Source organism: Malaya genurostris, chromosome 1, assembly GCF_030247185.1.
Source record: "Malaya genurostris strain Urasoe2022 chromosome 1, Malgen_1.1, whole genome shotgun sequence".
In the NCBI taxonomy this organism is placed as follows: domain Eukaryota; kingdom Metazoa; phylum Arthropoda; class Insecta; order Diptera; family Culicidae; genus Malaya; species Malaya genurostris.
In genome coordinates, this window is record NC_080570.1 from 135071836 (window position 1) to 135088098 (window position 16263).

Sequence of the window (16263 nt, forward strand, 5' to 3'; positions counted from 1 at the left end):
TTTGAAGTGTTTGAATTCCCGAAACCGAAAACCAGTAATACCAAAAAAAGTTTGTACGGGAACCAATTAACATAACTTCGAAATTGGAATAGTTCTTCGCTAACTTGAGAAGATTATCAACACCCATCCTCCTCGTTGAAATTAATTATTATATTGGGATTGACGTTTCATTTGAATACTAAATGGATGAAATAGGCTCCGCAATATCTAAAAAATCGGTTTCATTTAGAAGTATTCGAAGCCGAAACAGTTTCATTTTCTGAAACAGTCGAAGTAATTTTCTTCGGAAAGTAAATATCAAAAAGAAGAGCTTATTGAATAGTTTTAAGTTAATTTTTCCTGACACTCTTGAAATTGATGGTTTTTAACCCTCATCTCTACGATATTCCGGAACCGCACGGAACCACCCGCGATCCCATTTCAACCAGAATATTAGTTGATTTTCTGAATTCGATTGGTTAAAATTTGGTACAACTAATCGATTGTTGTTTTAACTAAACTGTCATTTTTGTTTTTCGATTAGCAGAAACGATGGTTGAAACAACTAATTTAACTGTTTGAAAAAAAAAAATGCTGTCAATTAGTGAGGACACATACCTTTCAATTTCAACAAATATTTTGGTTGAAATAACTGGTGTTGTTATTGAAACAAAGTTCTGTTAGTTGAAAAATAAATCGGTTTTATTTGTTTGTTTGTTTTGAGATCAGTAAAGATCTAAATTCTAAAAAAAATACTTCTGATTCGATCGGAAATTATTGATGTAGAAAAACGTTTTTAATCAGCAAAAGTGCCCGGAGGGGCGAGTAAATTAGCGAAATTATTAAATTTACCTAAAATGATGCCTTCAAACGGTTGAACTAAAGTTATGCACTGATAATTTTAGTCAATTTATATGAGCTTGTGTGTATCAACCGCTGGAAATTGGAATTTTGCGACGGCAATTCAAACGCGCCTTCAATCGCAGCGCGTTCTGTGCGTTTGAAACCCTTCGCTCCTGTTACTTTTATAAATTAAATTCATGTCAAAAAGCGTTTTATTGCTAATGCATGAACATCATCATCGGTATCAAACAGCTGGAAGTAAAACAGTCTGCTGGAAGTAAATCAATGATCGAATTTGAAGCATAAAATTTTTGCGCATACCTGAAAGATTACGAGATGATCATTCATTAACCTTTTTCTAATTTGTCACCAAATCTTTTACATCTTAAACAATATTAACTTTATCACAACACCGCTGTTAGATAAACACTTGTTATCATAAAATTCTCAAATCGAATGAACACAATTTCACCAAAGGCTTTAACCATCGATGTTGTTTTCATTGACATTTTGAAGCGACGCGAACAGATTTCAACTAAAAAAGTTGTTGATTTTGCATTGCAATTATTGTTTTGCTTTCAACTGTCTCCGGCATTTGACAGCATTCAAAACAACATATTTTTCAACTACTTGAATATATGCAAATCAAAAACCATTTTGGTTGAATCAAAAAGAAATTAGTAAAATCAACTATCGCAAAAATCAAAAACTGCGATATCGCAATTTTATGATCGAAGGGTTCTCCGTGCGGAAGTCGAGTTTGCACAATTTATGAAACTATATAATATGAGAGAGATGCAAAACGATCTCTTAGCACTAATTATTTGCTATACGAGTTAAGAAATTATCATTTATTTAGATGTACGTTAAAATCTGCTATCACGCTTTCAAAACACAGAAGGTATTAAAGGCGAACCTAAAATTAGACACACAAGCAATCATTAGCAAGATTGTTTTTTTTTTCATCTGAGGGCCCCTCCCGAAACTAAATCCTGGCTACGGACCTACTCTAGAATTCACTTGTGAAAACGAGCTCCATGTTCAGTCCAGGATTATACATGTACAGATTTTTCTGTGAAACTACAGAGTTTTCAATACTTTTTGCTACACCGATTCTGAGTCGGAAAAATTGACAGATTTTTAAAATGTTTCACAAAGATTTTTAAAGAATCTTATGTACTTGATGCATCACGTATGGTAAACAGATTTTGGTACTTATTCTATATCCGGGCGTAAGAAAAAATAATACGATAATATAAATAATAATAATAATAATGTCGTAAAAAACATTGTTGCTAAAAAGATACCATCAAAAAATCACATTTTAAATAAACAAAAGCTTCGATTTACATGCTTTTTATACACTTTACCACCCACCATATCCTGGAAGATTCAATATTATTAATTTTTGCTATCATCAATCATTAATTTCCAGTAGAATCTCTGTTGTAACAAATGTTCACATCCTTCGTCGATTGAAAAAAGATGGGCGGGTGATATCAAACATAATCAGATTGACGTAAATACGAGTACCTTTGGCTCGCTTAAACTGCAACTGTGCCCATATGAAACATTATATAAACTCTGGCGAACGACAAATACGGTTTAAAATAGGGGCTAAATAAGATATAATAGTAATAAGTCCAACCCCAACTATGATTAAGGGGCGGATAGTTTCACACACTATTGAAAAATCATTTTTTTTTTTCGTTATATTTTCTTATCGTAAAGCATTTCAAGAATGTTTTGTCAAATTTTTAAACCTATCGGATCAAACATTCTCGAAATATTTTATTACGACAGAACACAAAGCAAAAATATTATTTTTCGGAAGTGTTGGACCCTACCAGCCCCCTAAAAAATTAATTGTTTCGATTTTATAAAGAATTTTTCTCGAAAGCACGTTTTAAAGATCCATCTCCATCATCATTAAAACTACTTCACCAATTATTTTCAAATTTTGTACACACTTGCTATATACAAAGTATCCAAACCCAACGTTTTCCTTTTCGTTTTTTTTGTTACTTTTGGGGAGGCTTTTTAGCTACAAAATGGCGGATTTTTTTCGTGAAACTTTTAAAAAGCACCAAAAGCACAGACTAACAGACATGACAGCATGAGTAAATTCCTTTAAAAATAAACTTTCGTGATGCACTAGTTCCACCTATATTATACTGCGCGAACAACTTACTATCTGTACACCCCTTGTGTTATGTACAAGTTTTTTTACTAGTTGGTTTCCCCTCGTTTGTCAACACCGATCAACTGCTTGCAGGGATGCCTGATTTCATCAAAATATTTGAAAATGAATCGTCACAATAAATTATTGGAATACGTTGATAATATATTTAACTTTTTTTGCGATGTGGGAAGGTAACCATTTATTTCACTCAACGTTGTTCATCTAGACTATTTCTTATTGTGTTGGTAGTTTTCACCCGAAATTAAGTGGCGGCAGACCAGAAGCAAGTAAATATTGTAACAAAACGGGTTTGATTTTGTATTGCGTTGGAGGATGAAAAGTAAACACAATTATGTATATAGTTTTGGCAATATGTATTAAATCTGTATCCTGCATGAAATTCGCATAGACATTACAGGTAATTCTGTATGAATGGCAACTCTGTTGGTAAATGAAAAAAATAAACACAGTCTAGATGACAGACAGGATGTTTTCGATAGGATAACGTGGCGCCATCATGACACATGTGAGTACTGTCCCAAATAAAGGAATATTCGAAATGACCGTTAAAATGATTGAAGAATCTAATTTGAGTGTCCTGTCTGTTAGTCTGTGCCAAAAGTTCAAAAAATTAAATAAAATCAAAACGTAGGGGTCTAGGAAGCCATGTATTACATCTAGAATCTATCACACTGTAAAACTTCACTAAACTGATTAGTTTTACTTCCTACTTGCATATTTCAATAGATAAGTAGATTAAACAGTTATTATGTAAGCATTTGTAGTTCTTAAAAGTGCTGATTCGTAGAACTTCCACGATCGTTGCTAACTTTTCGGTTATATTTTGCTCCAATGCAAATGACTAGCAGCTGGATGACGCAATCGCTCTTGTTTGAAGCGAAACTCGCACTGCGAACGTCCCACAGCAGAACTGCTTTCTGTGCGGATTGATTCAATTCTGAAACAATTTTTGTGTAAAGATTTCCGTTTTACGTGATTTTATTTGCAACTTATTTTACAAATGAACGATCCTAACTGCTCGCAAAATAGTAAACATTATGAATTTTTATATTGATTAGATCATTTCGCATTTGCATATTTTAGTGAAATAAACTAACACGGGATTCATTTCTGGCTTTCAGGAGCGTTAAATTGTGGATTGTTTTTCCGATATTGAACACTGTTCAATGCATTTTTCTCGAACGTAAAGAAATCAAATACTGGCTTAATTTGCACTCATTTGGTTCGCAGTGCGAACGGTGCACTAAAATGTTTTGCTCTGAACCTTTTTAAAAAAAAATGAAAGTTCCCTTAAACTTCACTATGAAGAATTACTACACTGAAGATGAGTGCAAATAGCATTCGAAATACTAGTGTCTGTCTGTCACTATTACGTTCGTATTATAACGAAATAGTTAAAAATCTTTTTATTTAGTTTTATTCCACTAACCGCTCAAACCCCAAATATTTGTTTTTCCTCACTTACGATTCGCATATTTCAATAGATAAATAATTCTAATAATTCTTTTGTAAACATTTATAAGCCTTAAATGGGCTGATTTGTAGTAGTTGTTTACTTTTCGGTGTGCAAGGGACCACCGGCTGAATGCTGATGTAATTGCCCTTGTTTGAAACGAAACTCACAGTGCGAACGGTGCAAAACAAATCCGTCACACAACAGAACTGTATGTTTGATTCTGTATCTGGAACAGAGTTGCCAGGTTATTTTTTTCAAAAATCTTTCAAAACTCAAAAATTTAAACAAAGAAATTTTTGCCGGGCTTCATTTTCAGTGAGCAAAAAAAAAGGTCTCCCCACCTATCGTATAGAGGCCAAAACCGTAAAGATCAAGCGAGATCTGGCAAAATCTAGGAAAATTTGGAAAAACTGGGAAAATCTGGCCAAGGATCTGGTTAGTTTGAGTGTCTGGCGAAGCGAGAAAAATCTGGCATTTGCCAGACAAATCTGGCAACCTGGCAACGCTGATCTGGAACTGAATTCTGAGTTTTTTTCTTTGATACTCGTTGATACTAAACATTTCAGAAAACTTTAATTTTGAATCATGTGTGGTCATGTCATACAACTGACGATGTTATCATTTATTGATGTCAATATTTTCGATGGCTCGTAGCAAAAATTATGTTGATACGTTAGATACTAAAAGAGATAATCACGATCAAAAACTTACCACTCTCTCACTGACAAATTATAGTCATGCACTGTTAATACCAGGTGTCACCTTTATAGTTAGGTACGTGTTCATATTTCATAATGAGATGGGTCGATAAGGTAAATGATAAACTTTTTGTTAACCATTTGTCCTAAAATTAGTTTAGGCTTGCCGGACGAGAAATGCATCCATGGATGAATCGCGTTTGCATTCCACGAAAAAGGTCAATCAATATTTGCGCGAATTTTTGGCCCGCTAATAATTTTTCTCTGAAATTTGTCATATATCAAAATTATTAACAGCGGTGCAGTAACATGACAGAGCGCTAATCCTCTATCGAAAATTCGCACCTCATCGTCACAAAATGTGTGTACGAACTATTGGACCATGTGTTTAAATTCAGCGCTGCTTGCATTAGACTAGCATAATTCAATGAGAATTAGCTTCCCGTCTCCGAAACCGCCCAATCGGCGGTGAAAAACGACTGCGGCGCATATTAGTCACAGACCATTTTCCAAAGCGGCTTAATCGAGTAAATAAGCAACTTTTCACATTTCGATTACATCAACAAAGTATAGCTTCATTGAGTGTTGGTCACGGACGCGATTTGCTGCTGGTCAGTCTAGCTAAAGGAGCTTAGGAACCGCTGGCATCGTGAGAATAATTTATTGCCCACACTCTGTCCGAATCGATTTACGTCCGATCGTTCGAACTAATATTGGAGCAGGAATTGTAACATGATTTAATGTTTTATAATATTATTTGCTCGCTGATTAAATCAAATTGTCATGTTTGATTTGGTTTGCTGTAGAGTTTGATGTGCTACCAAAGCTGTATGAAGAAATAAAATCAATAGCGGCCCTTACACGATCATTAAAAGTGTCATTACTAAAAAGTAATGGCACTTTTAATGATCGTGTAAGGTCTACGAGTTCAGTAATGACACGAGTAATGATGGAATTCCGGATTTTCCATCATTACCAACATTATTTCTTCTTCTTATTTTTTTTTGTGGAAGTGCTGAACATCTTCAGAACTATACGCGAAAAAATGACAAAGTGTAGATTTATATTGTTAATATTTCATTAAACTTAACGTTTCAATGGCAAATCAAATTTATTTTCAGCTAAACGAAAATAAAAATATTGCTATTGCTATTACTGGAGTAGTTACAAATACTCATCATTAATAATGAACGTGTAATGCTAAAAAGTAATGATGTACAGTAATGCAGTAATGACGAGCGTTTGAGCAGAAGTGTCATTACTTAGTAATGACACTTTTAATGATCGTGTAAGGGCCGCTAATGATTGAAAAGAGAAATGTTCGACTTTAACCCACATACAAAAAATAGACAAATCTAAATCGAAAGTAATATGCACTCAACAAGTTATCTTGCTTGAAATGTGTTCTTAATAAAACAGAAATCAAATCAGAATTACACATTCCTTTACTAAACCGTCTTAATTTTAGTCTGTTCTAAATTTTCCACAATTTGGCTGCGGGCAGCACAGCACAGTAAAACGCAAGGAAAAATTCATTTTTCATTTCATTTTCACATGTTGCCAATCCAGAACTGGAGCTGCTTTGTCCTCCGTTTCCCATCTTGTAAACAACAAAAACGTCCCGAAGCGTTCATTTTCCGGCCGTCCAACTACACTGCGGTGTTGCTTCTCTGATGTGTTTTCATGGTTTTCGCCATCCGGTCTCTTCGGGATTCCGCATTCTACGAGCCATCGAAAGCCCGGCAGGCAGCATCAAAAATTAATTTCAGTTTCGAGTTCCGCCGCCCGTTCGCATATCTCAAGCGGTGACTAATGAAGAGCTGGGAGTGAGACAGCCAACGGATCCGTGAAATCCTGGTAGAACCCTGAATTGCTGTATAGTGAATTTGTTAATGCTGCATACTTATGTGGATGGGCTGAAATTTAATAAAACTGTTCTTTTGTACGAGCATTTATCATTCAGTCATCTCAGCAGGGACGATTTGAACTCAACGTGAGAGCTACTGCAGGAAGGTTTCTAGAGTTATGAATGTTCGGATAAATCTGGGACAAGGATACCTTAACTTACGGCCGGAGGTTATACATTTTCTGAGCTTTTTCATGAGGAAGATATGACAGATCAAAGCTTTCATTTTTGTAAAAAGAGCCCTGTGTTGAAAGATTCCGAGGAAATCCCAAAGAAACGACTGGCATATATTCGTAAACGGAGTGTTGCATTTCACTGTTATTAATTCTGAGAGTAGCTTCCGCTGAAAGCATCGTATACGGAGGGTTTACCAGAGGGCGAATCGGTTGTCGCAAATGGCTTTGTGTCTACCAGGAACTGAATGATAAACTGTGCTCATAACTCTGCCACCATGTGCTGATCACTATGAACTTATAGCATTAGAGACCGCCCGTGCGTTACAACTTCGTTTTTGATCAGAAAAAATTAGGCTTGCAAACACTTTTCACTAATCAACACACACTTTTCACTAATCAACACACACTTTCCTCAGCTACACTATCACACAAAATAACTGTTTCGATCAATTACTTTACCATAAGCTGCCTGATCTACATTGATATTAGACGCCTGAAGATTTTATTGAAAGTGACAAGTCATGTTCCAAAACTCACGGTAAAGACACAAAAGAATCTAACTTTTCAATTAGAAGAAATAGGTTTTTGGTTACCTCGATAATGTTTTAAATAAAGACAAATCCAATAACTTTGCTGAAGGCATAAACTCTATATCTAGATTACAAAATATGGACGAAGCAATTTTATGCAAACAAAAATTAATTTACAGTGAGTTTTGGAACATGGTTTGTCTCCATATTATGCTGAGCAGAGATGCCAGGTAAAAATTTCAAATATCTGCAGATAGCTTTGCAAAAGTCTATAAATGTAAAAAAAAATCTGCCTCGTGCCTTGCTGGCAGCAATTTCTCTATTAAGTATGACATGCAACACTGACTTGGCGAGCAAAAAAAAAGAGGTCGCGGCAATTTCAAAAGTCTGTAAATTTGGACGAAAGTCTGCACAACAAAAAAAGTCTGCAGCACTATACCCGAAATCTGCAGATTTACAGACAAATCTGTAGATCTGGCATCTCTGATGCTAAGTAACGTTCGAAACAACTCAGATCAACCGATATAGCACAACAAAGGAAAAGCCAATTCTCGGTAGATTTTTCATTAGGGCGTATAAGCAAGTGACAGTTTCTCTTTAATCACTCTCTCTTTCGATTATTGTGATGTGATTAAAAAGATTTTCTTTGATATCACTATTCAGTTTGATAGTCGAAAGTTTCGGGTATCATTTCATGCAAAGAGTTGAGTGATAAACGAGGAAACCGCTTGGTAATTAATAGAAGAGAAAGTAAACAAAGAGAAACTGTCACTTAATTATACGCCCTTTTGAAAAATTAACCGAGAATTGGCACATTGTCGCAAAGCTGATTTACCGGTAGCGACACCTGCCAACGAAAAATGGAACCAAGAAAAGGAGGATACTTTCGGAAATTTTTATATCGGCAGTAGTGATTTGCAACATTTTCATCGTTTATTCAATAGTACAAATAGATATCAGTAATAAAAGTACACTCGGCGTAGAAGAAAATCAATTTCAAAGTTATAACCACTAATTTTTTTAGTGCAAACTACGATTAAACATGGAAAATCTTCAGAAATGTGTGAAATTGGGTAAGGTAAGGTTTTTTCGGATCAACATATTTTTAAACAGAAACCAGTGTAATGTTGATTTCTCAAGTACTAGATATGCCAATCATATTACTACCACTAGCAACAGTGGTGCTAGATATATTATAGAATAAGCCATTATTCGGGTCTTGTGTCGGTTTTCCTTTAATAACATTCTTTGCAAATGTCAGATTGTTTTGCTATTGGCTATTGCAGCGTTTACAAATAAGCTTTTACAACTTCCGGAACACGGGGTCTTGCATTGTCATGAAACAAAAATACTATGTCGTGACGATCTTCATATTGCGTCCGCTTTTATTGCAATGCTCTGTTCAAACTAGAGATGGGCAAAACAGTTCATTTCTAAGAACCGTTCAGTGATGCAGAGTTCTGTTGAAAGAACTAGTTCTCCAGAGCCGTTCGTTCGTTCTATTCATAGTTGGTTTGTTTGTTCAAAGACTAAACGAGAAATTACTTTTGTAAGCTTAAGCGAGAAAAAAAGGTCCCTCGAAGTAGAACTGAGGTTTCGTGACCAAACTTTCTTATTAGTACCGTTCTTGAAAAAAGGTTGAACGAGCTCAAAAAAAAACAAAACAAAAGGATCCCTCGACTTTGAACTGAGAAACTACCGTTCTCGAAAAAAGAACTATAGCTCGTTCATTCTTTCAAAAGAACTAGTTCTTTTGAACCGTTTGCGAACGAATTGCCCATCTCTAGTTCAAACGCAACAAGTGTAATCTGTATATAGCACCTGTAATGGTGTCGCCTAATTTGAGTAAGCGAAGCCCTGGCATTACATTCCTTCCGTGGAGGTTGGCCTTTCTATTTCAACAGACTTCGCAGCCGATTCATAACGTACAGATTCATTGCATGGCTGGTGCTACGATCCTACAGACACTAAGAATCCTTCCAGTTCGAGGCTCGAACATACGACAACTGGCTTCCGAGACCAGTGTCCTATGCATTGAACCGCCAACCCGGGCCCAATTTGAGCAGCTCATAATAAATAGCGCCCAGTTAATAACCTAATAAGATATTTCAACATAACAAAAATTCACTATTATAATCTAATCGGTAGTATTTGAACAAATTTTGTTTTGTACTTCTTTTATTGAAAAGTTTTCGTTCTTTCATAAAAACCTATTCAAAAAACTTAAAAAATGTATGCAGAACATTTTCCATTTTTTTCGTTTGTTACTCTCCCATTTTTACTCATAAACTTCATCAGTTGTAAATTACTACATCAAAAAATAAAAATACTTGAAATAAGCTCTTTTGGAGTAAATTAAGGAAAAAGCTTATTTTTTTCAGTGTATACATTTTCATAATCTGAAAGCTCTAAATCAATCGCGAAATGAAAAAAAATACACAATTTAATTTAATAAAAAATAGTCATTTTCCGGTCCGTAGCGAACGGTGCATCATGTCACTTTTAGGTGGATCGAACATTTGTTTCATATATTATCAAGATGGAAATATATTCAGAGACCTCAAAATAGTTTTATTCTAATTTACCTAAGAATAATTTCAGCAGCTTGAAGTATGTATGGGTGATCTTTAATAGAACTGAAACTGGAACAAACGATTCCCCAGCAAGCCGCTCTAGTTTTATTTATTCGAACCTGGCTTGCAAAAAAAAGGTCCAAGTCGTTTAACTTTTTCATAAAGTGAGTGAAATTCAATGAAATTTATGTCACTCGGCTTGATCGAGCTCACAGAAACGAACAGTCGAGTATAAGTTCATTACGGAGGACGGGTATAGTATTGTCGATACCTTTCACGCAGTCCACCTGGGTTCGATTCCCAATTCCGCACATAGGGTCAGAAAGATTTTCTGATCCGAAGAGGCGAATGACCTTAAGGTGTTGAAAACTCTATAATTTAAAAAAAAAAACCAAAAGGTAATTAATCAGTCCGTCTTTGAGACAATGTGGGAGGTAACTGACATCGTAAATGTATCAGAAGTGTATTTATAATTTTCTATAAACACTTGAATATAAAATAAATGTTTGCAAATGTTTGAATCGATATCAAAAGACTAAATCTCGTTTGCAGGCCGAAGATAGTATCTTATATATGGCAAGAGAAAGGTATTTTCACATCACTAGGTGGATTAAAAAAGATTTTTCGACGTGTGATAACGTCTTTGTTTTCTATATACACAGATAAAAATATTTAGTGAATTTACATCTATTTTCTTGCACATATTTGGAGCAGACAATTAATCATAAGGTTACTTTGCAATTCTGTACGTTTCAATATAATTCAATCGCAAAACTAAGCGTTAATTTAAAGATACAGTTCTCTTAATTGAAAGTTTAATCACAGATAACAGATATACAGGTTCGAACGAAATTTTTCAAAATCCTGTGTAAATTTCAAATTTGCTATACGTTGAAAACACTACTGTCACCTACTCGACTGTTCGCCGCGATCTTCCCAAACGTTCCACTACGTTCCGGAACGATAACAAAGGAACAGAGGAATATTCCAACTATAACAAATTTAACACTTATAACACGATTTCCCTAAATGTTAAAGACAATTTTATTTCCATGTCGCATAAATCACACGAGAATTCGATCGGAATAAAACAAAAATAAACTTGTCATTTTAACCAACAGCAAAACAAAACTCTAGCGTGAAGTGAATGTTACACCCAAAATTGTGGTTCAGTGAAAGCGGCACCCAAATCGTGGTGGCACATCGTGTCGAACAAGTATAGCTCAACCAATTTGAAACAGATTTTCGATATCATTTCATTTGATCTGTTACTCAATCGTGTTCGGGTTTCTTTATGAGAAAGGCAAAATGTACGCATTTTGTACTGCCCATACTTGCATATCGATCCCATATGAAAAATCGGCAAGTCGAGAAAAAGATGATTAAAATATTATTTCCGAATTTTTTGATATATTGTGCTCCCTGATGTTAAATAATGATATTATTACATGAAATATCGGTAATACACCTTTACTATTCCAACATTTCAGCAAATAAAATTATTGAAATTTGCACTGAATGGGAATGATATGCGGGTATTTTGCATATGGGACAGACATGAGTTGATATTTTTTTCACATTTTACTGAACAAACCCTCAACTTTTATTGCAATTTCTGAGAGTATATTGAGGATAGATTTCATTTCTCAAGCTAACTCAAAAATGGCGAAAATCGATATGGGACTGTTATGCGAGTATGGGCAGACTAGGTATTGGCTAAAGTATCGGTTACTATAGCGTTGCGTCCATAGTGATGGAAACACCTTTCATAGGGGTCTTCAGAGTTGAAGAAAAACTGTTACTAGAGACTACCAACCGAAACAAGTTGATTAAGTTGTGACATAAAAGTTTAGGTTCATAAACTGTTGTAAATAATAGAGCATCTCAAACCACTCTAGTTCATAATACATATATAACATCCTTAAAAAAAAGTTGTTTATAACTTATATTCGTTTCTCCGTAGTAATAATGGCCAAAGTGATAACAAAGGACACGAAGAGCGACAACGGAAACCTAAAAAGCAGCAACAACCAAAACAGCAACGACGTGGCAAAGTTCACACTAAGCGTCCAAAAAGTGTTCAAAAAGAGCCCCAGTCCAAGCAGCCCGTTAGCGGTAGCTCTGAGAAGATCCAGCCACGTAACCCTCGTCGTGGACATCAAAGATCTCGAGTGCCGATGTCCGAGAATAAAAGTCAATAGGTAAAATTTGCCCGACTCTGACTGACCTAGCATTTTGATGATCAATCTCGCGGAACGGTTGTTTTATTTCTTCTTTTCTTTCTCTCTCTCTCTCAGATCCTATCTGATCCTCGGACGGGATACCGAAGGACCACCAGGAGCGCTTGGCATCGGACCTCGATCGATCGTCATAGAATGGCGTGACGAATGGCATCGACGGTTAAGGAAGTTTCAACGACAAGCAGCACGCACATGCCACTAATCAGTCTCGGTACGGTTCGAAAGCAGCAACGGAACCAGACGAGATTTTTTAACAATAGCCGATTAAGATATATATTTATTGATTAAAGTAATAAATTATCGCTAAATTATTGTATGATCAGTCCGATCTTTCTGGCAAAGAAGACGCTGCCGTTTGCATAACACAGTGGAACAATCCATCAATGCAATGCTAATGACAGTCGGGTTTCCGCGTATAAATTTATATCAAGACGTACGTAAGATTTATGCATTGATTCTGTTTTCCCTCTTGGTACCTTTGTGCATAGTTTCATCTCCCAAGAGCAGTCCAATCTATACACAACATTACAAGCAATCATGGCGTTATAAATCTACACATCTATGCATGTATATCTTTGCAAATCGTTACTTCTACCACTAGATGTAAGTTAGTACCCTACCATTGCATATTTATGTAATTTGTTGATCGTTGAAAGTTCCTTAGATCGTAGATGCTACTCTAACTCCTATTCCTGACTCAAATGTCGCCATATCAAAGCAGTATTTTTAACAGTTAAGTAATTCGTGTGATCATCAAATCTACTTGAAAAATCAACTGGTGAACAAAATCTACCGATAAAACACGTATTTGTCGAAAATAAATCATTTTGAGCTGATAAAAGGTGTATGTTATTTGTGTAATGACCGAGTCCCTTCTCCGTGGTAATTTTTTCGCCAATTTCCATTTCTACTATTTCACTCATCGGGATCTTCAAGTCTATTTCCTCGTTGGGTACTGATAAAATTTTAAACTAAGCTTAAGTTCATACGTCTTAATAACAAAATGTACGGCTATGTTAAAAACTAGTGTAACCAGCTAACAAGTATAGTGACTTTGAACGTCAATGTAATGAAGAGGTCCAGATATCTGATTCAAACTGTTATTGTGAAAAAAATCAACAAATAATTATCTGCATATTGCTGTAAAAGTCATGCTTGGAAGATACTCTAAATATTTAAAATCGTGAACGCAATTTCCTAATAAGTATCGAAAAATGCTGCCGAAAAACGCACTATCAATACTATTTTACCAACTTTTAAAGATTCTCTAATTTGGGGGTTGAGTTCTCAAGATAAAAAAAAACCATTCAATCTAAATTGGAAAGTTATTACCAAATTAGGCACCTTTTTTATTCGAAAACAAGAAGCATACATTGCTTTGTCTGAGTATAATGATTCCATCAAGAAAGCTCATTTTGCTCTGATATTGTGTAACTTGATCAATTGCCCAACAGTAGCTTTCAAACAAGCCCAAACTTTGTTAAAATTGGTTCAACTATCTCCGAGAAAATTTTAATGTCGATTATTTCCTTTCACATTGGCATATTTCAGTGAAAGAAACTATTATAAAATGCTGTACGTAATTCATTTCTGGCATTCAGAAAGGTCCAACTGTGGAATTCTTTACGATAATAAACACTATTCGGAGCATTTTTTTTTTCTCGTACTCGTTTGGTGCGAATTTCGCACTGCGAAAAGTGCACAAAGCTAATCAAATTATTCTAGGTATGCACTAAATTGATGATTTTTATCTCCGATTTGCAAAGAAACAATCTTTAAAGTACTTTAGATAATATTAGGAGCTATTAGAAGGCCTGATTTTGCTTAATGTTCCACATTGTTGTTGTATTTTTCTCCAATGCAAACGACCAGTAGCAGATTGACACAATCGATCTTGTTTGAAGCGAAACTGGCTCTGCAAACGTCCCGCAATTGATTCAATACTGAACTGAATTCTTGATACAGAAACTGGAGCTGACCTGAACTAACCTGAAAACTTTTATTTTGAATTGTTTTTGATTATGTCATACAACTCAAAGTGTGATAATAACTTGATGATCATTTTTCCGATGGTATGTAGCAAAAATTATGTTGGTACATTATATACGACAATATATATTCACGATGGAAAACTTATCTCTCTCAGAGGGTTAATTTGGAAAGGTGCCTCATAGTAAAGTAAGTCGTATTCACTACAATTGAAGAAATTTTCGACATAATTTTCGTAAGTCCGACTGCCCTGAAGAAAACAGTAAATAAATAAGATTTATTTTTCGTCTGCTTTTAAAAATTATACGCTTTTTGTAATGACTCAATGACTCTTCTTCAAAACAGGTATTGACAGGATGCTTATTGTCCATTTAAACTTATGTAGGAGTTATACCCGTACCTGTTGAAAATAGAAAAATATTTTTTCTAAACCCGACCAGTACCCGGCGGGTTCGTGTTCGGGTCTGGTTTCGGGCAAAAATATATTTAAAAGGCAGTTAAATCTGTTCTCTACTAATGTTGGTTGAATCGCATTGATTCAATTTCAAGTAGGATGCAGAATTCGAAATCTTAGCATATTGAACGGCACTCTCGCTATTGGGTGATTTTGCTCAGTCTGTTTTAACAACAATGTAGAGAGCGAATGAAAAAAAGCATTCGAAACAACTCAAAATTAAGTAAAAAGAAGCCAAACAACGGGTAGTTTTTGTTTTCTGTATAGATAATAATGTGAAACTCACATTGCCAGCAAATCAATGCATGCATTTTAGGAGCATTTACGCACCCATTCTCCACCAGACGGTGCTTTTGCTGTCACGGGTTGCTCAAGTACATTAGTATTACACTGGGAAATCTATGTTTATTTGATTTATGGTTTGAGCAAAATGTATTAAACCTGTATCCTACATGAAATTCGCATGGGCGTATACAAATCAATACATTACAAATAATTCTGTATGAATGGCAACTCTGTTGGTAAACGAAAAAAAAAATAACATTCTAGATGACAGACTGGATGTTTTTGATAGGGTAACGTGGTGCCATCATGACTTATGCGAGTACTGTCCCTACAAAAGGAATATACTCAATTTGTAACGGTCAATGATTGAAGAATCCAATTAACGTGTCCTGTCTGTTAGTCTGTGATAGTGTTTTACCGCCTTTTGATATATTTTTCTAGCGTTCAAAATAACCTCAACCGAACCGAAACAAATTCCGGATCTCGATATTTGTCTACATATCATCTTATAAAATCAAAAAAGATTACACGAAATAATGAACAGATTACACATTTTCAAATGAACAGTTCATGTAACAAATTCTAATATTCTACAACATAATTGAAATTATATGAGTTTCCCATAAGAGACCTGTAAAATTCAATCGTCATCCTGAAAAAGGTTCGAAGAATGGAACTTAGATGGCGCGGCAGATAAAATTAGTTTTGCGTTTGCAATTGGCATATTGTCGCAAAACTGAAATGTAGAGGCGCTGCTCGTTTAGAGATGATACTTTCAGTAAGAGCTGTCAAATCGGTAGGAAAATTTCTAATTCCTCCACCTTTTCAACGATTTCTTATGAAAACGGGCATATTCATTTGAAAAATCATAGTAGAAGTTGAAGAAAAAGTTTTTACTCTGAGGTGGTAATGTTGATCTTTGCTCATTGGG

At 35.2% G+C, this 16263-nt stretch overlaps 1 protein-coding gene across 3 annotated transcripts in view; it reads left to right on the forward strand.

Moving 5' to 3' along the window:
• LOC131425836 (netrin-B) overlaps positions 1–13434 on the forward strand; it is a 203329-nt gene extending 189895 nt beyond the window's left edge. For 2 of the 3 annotated variants that reach the window (XM_058588053.1, XM_058588054.1), the window contains 2 exons: positions 12328–12565; positions 12662–13434. In XM_058588053.1, the coding sequence (XP_058444036.1) occupies positions 12328–12565; positions 12662–12806 (383 nt within the window). In that variant the 3' untranslated portion in view covers positions 12807–13434. The remainder of the gene's footprint in view (positions 1–12327; positions 12566–12661) is intronic. The other variant, XM_058588055.1, reaches the window with a different exon arrangement.
• Positions 13435–16263: the final 2829 nt, after the last annotated feature.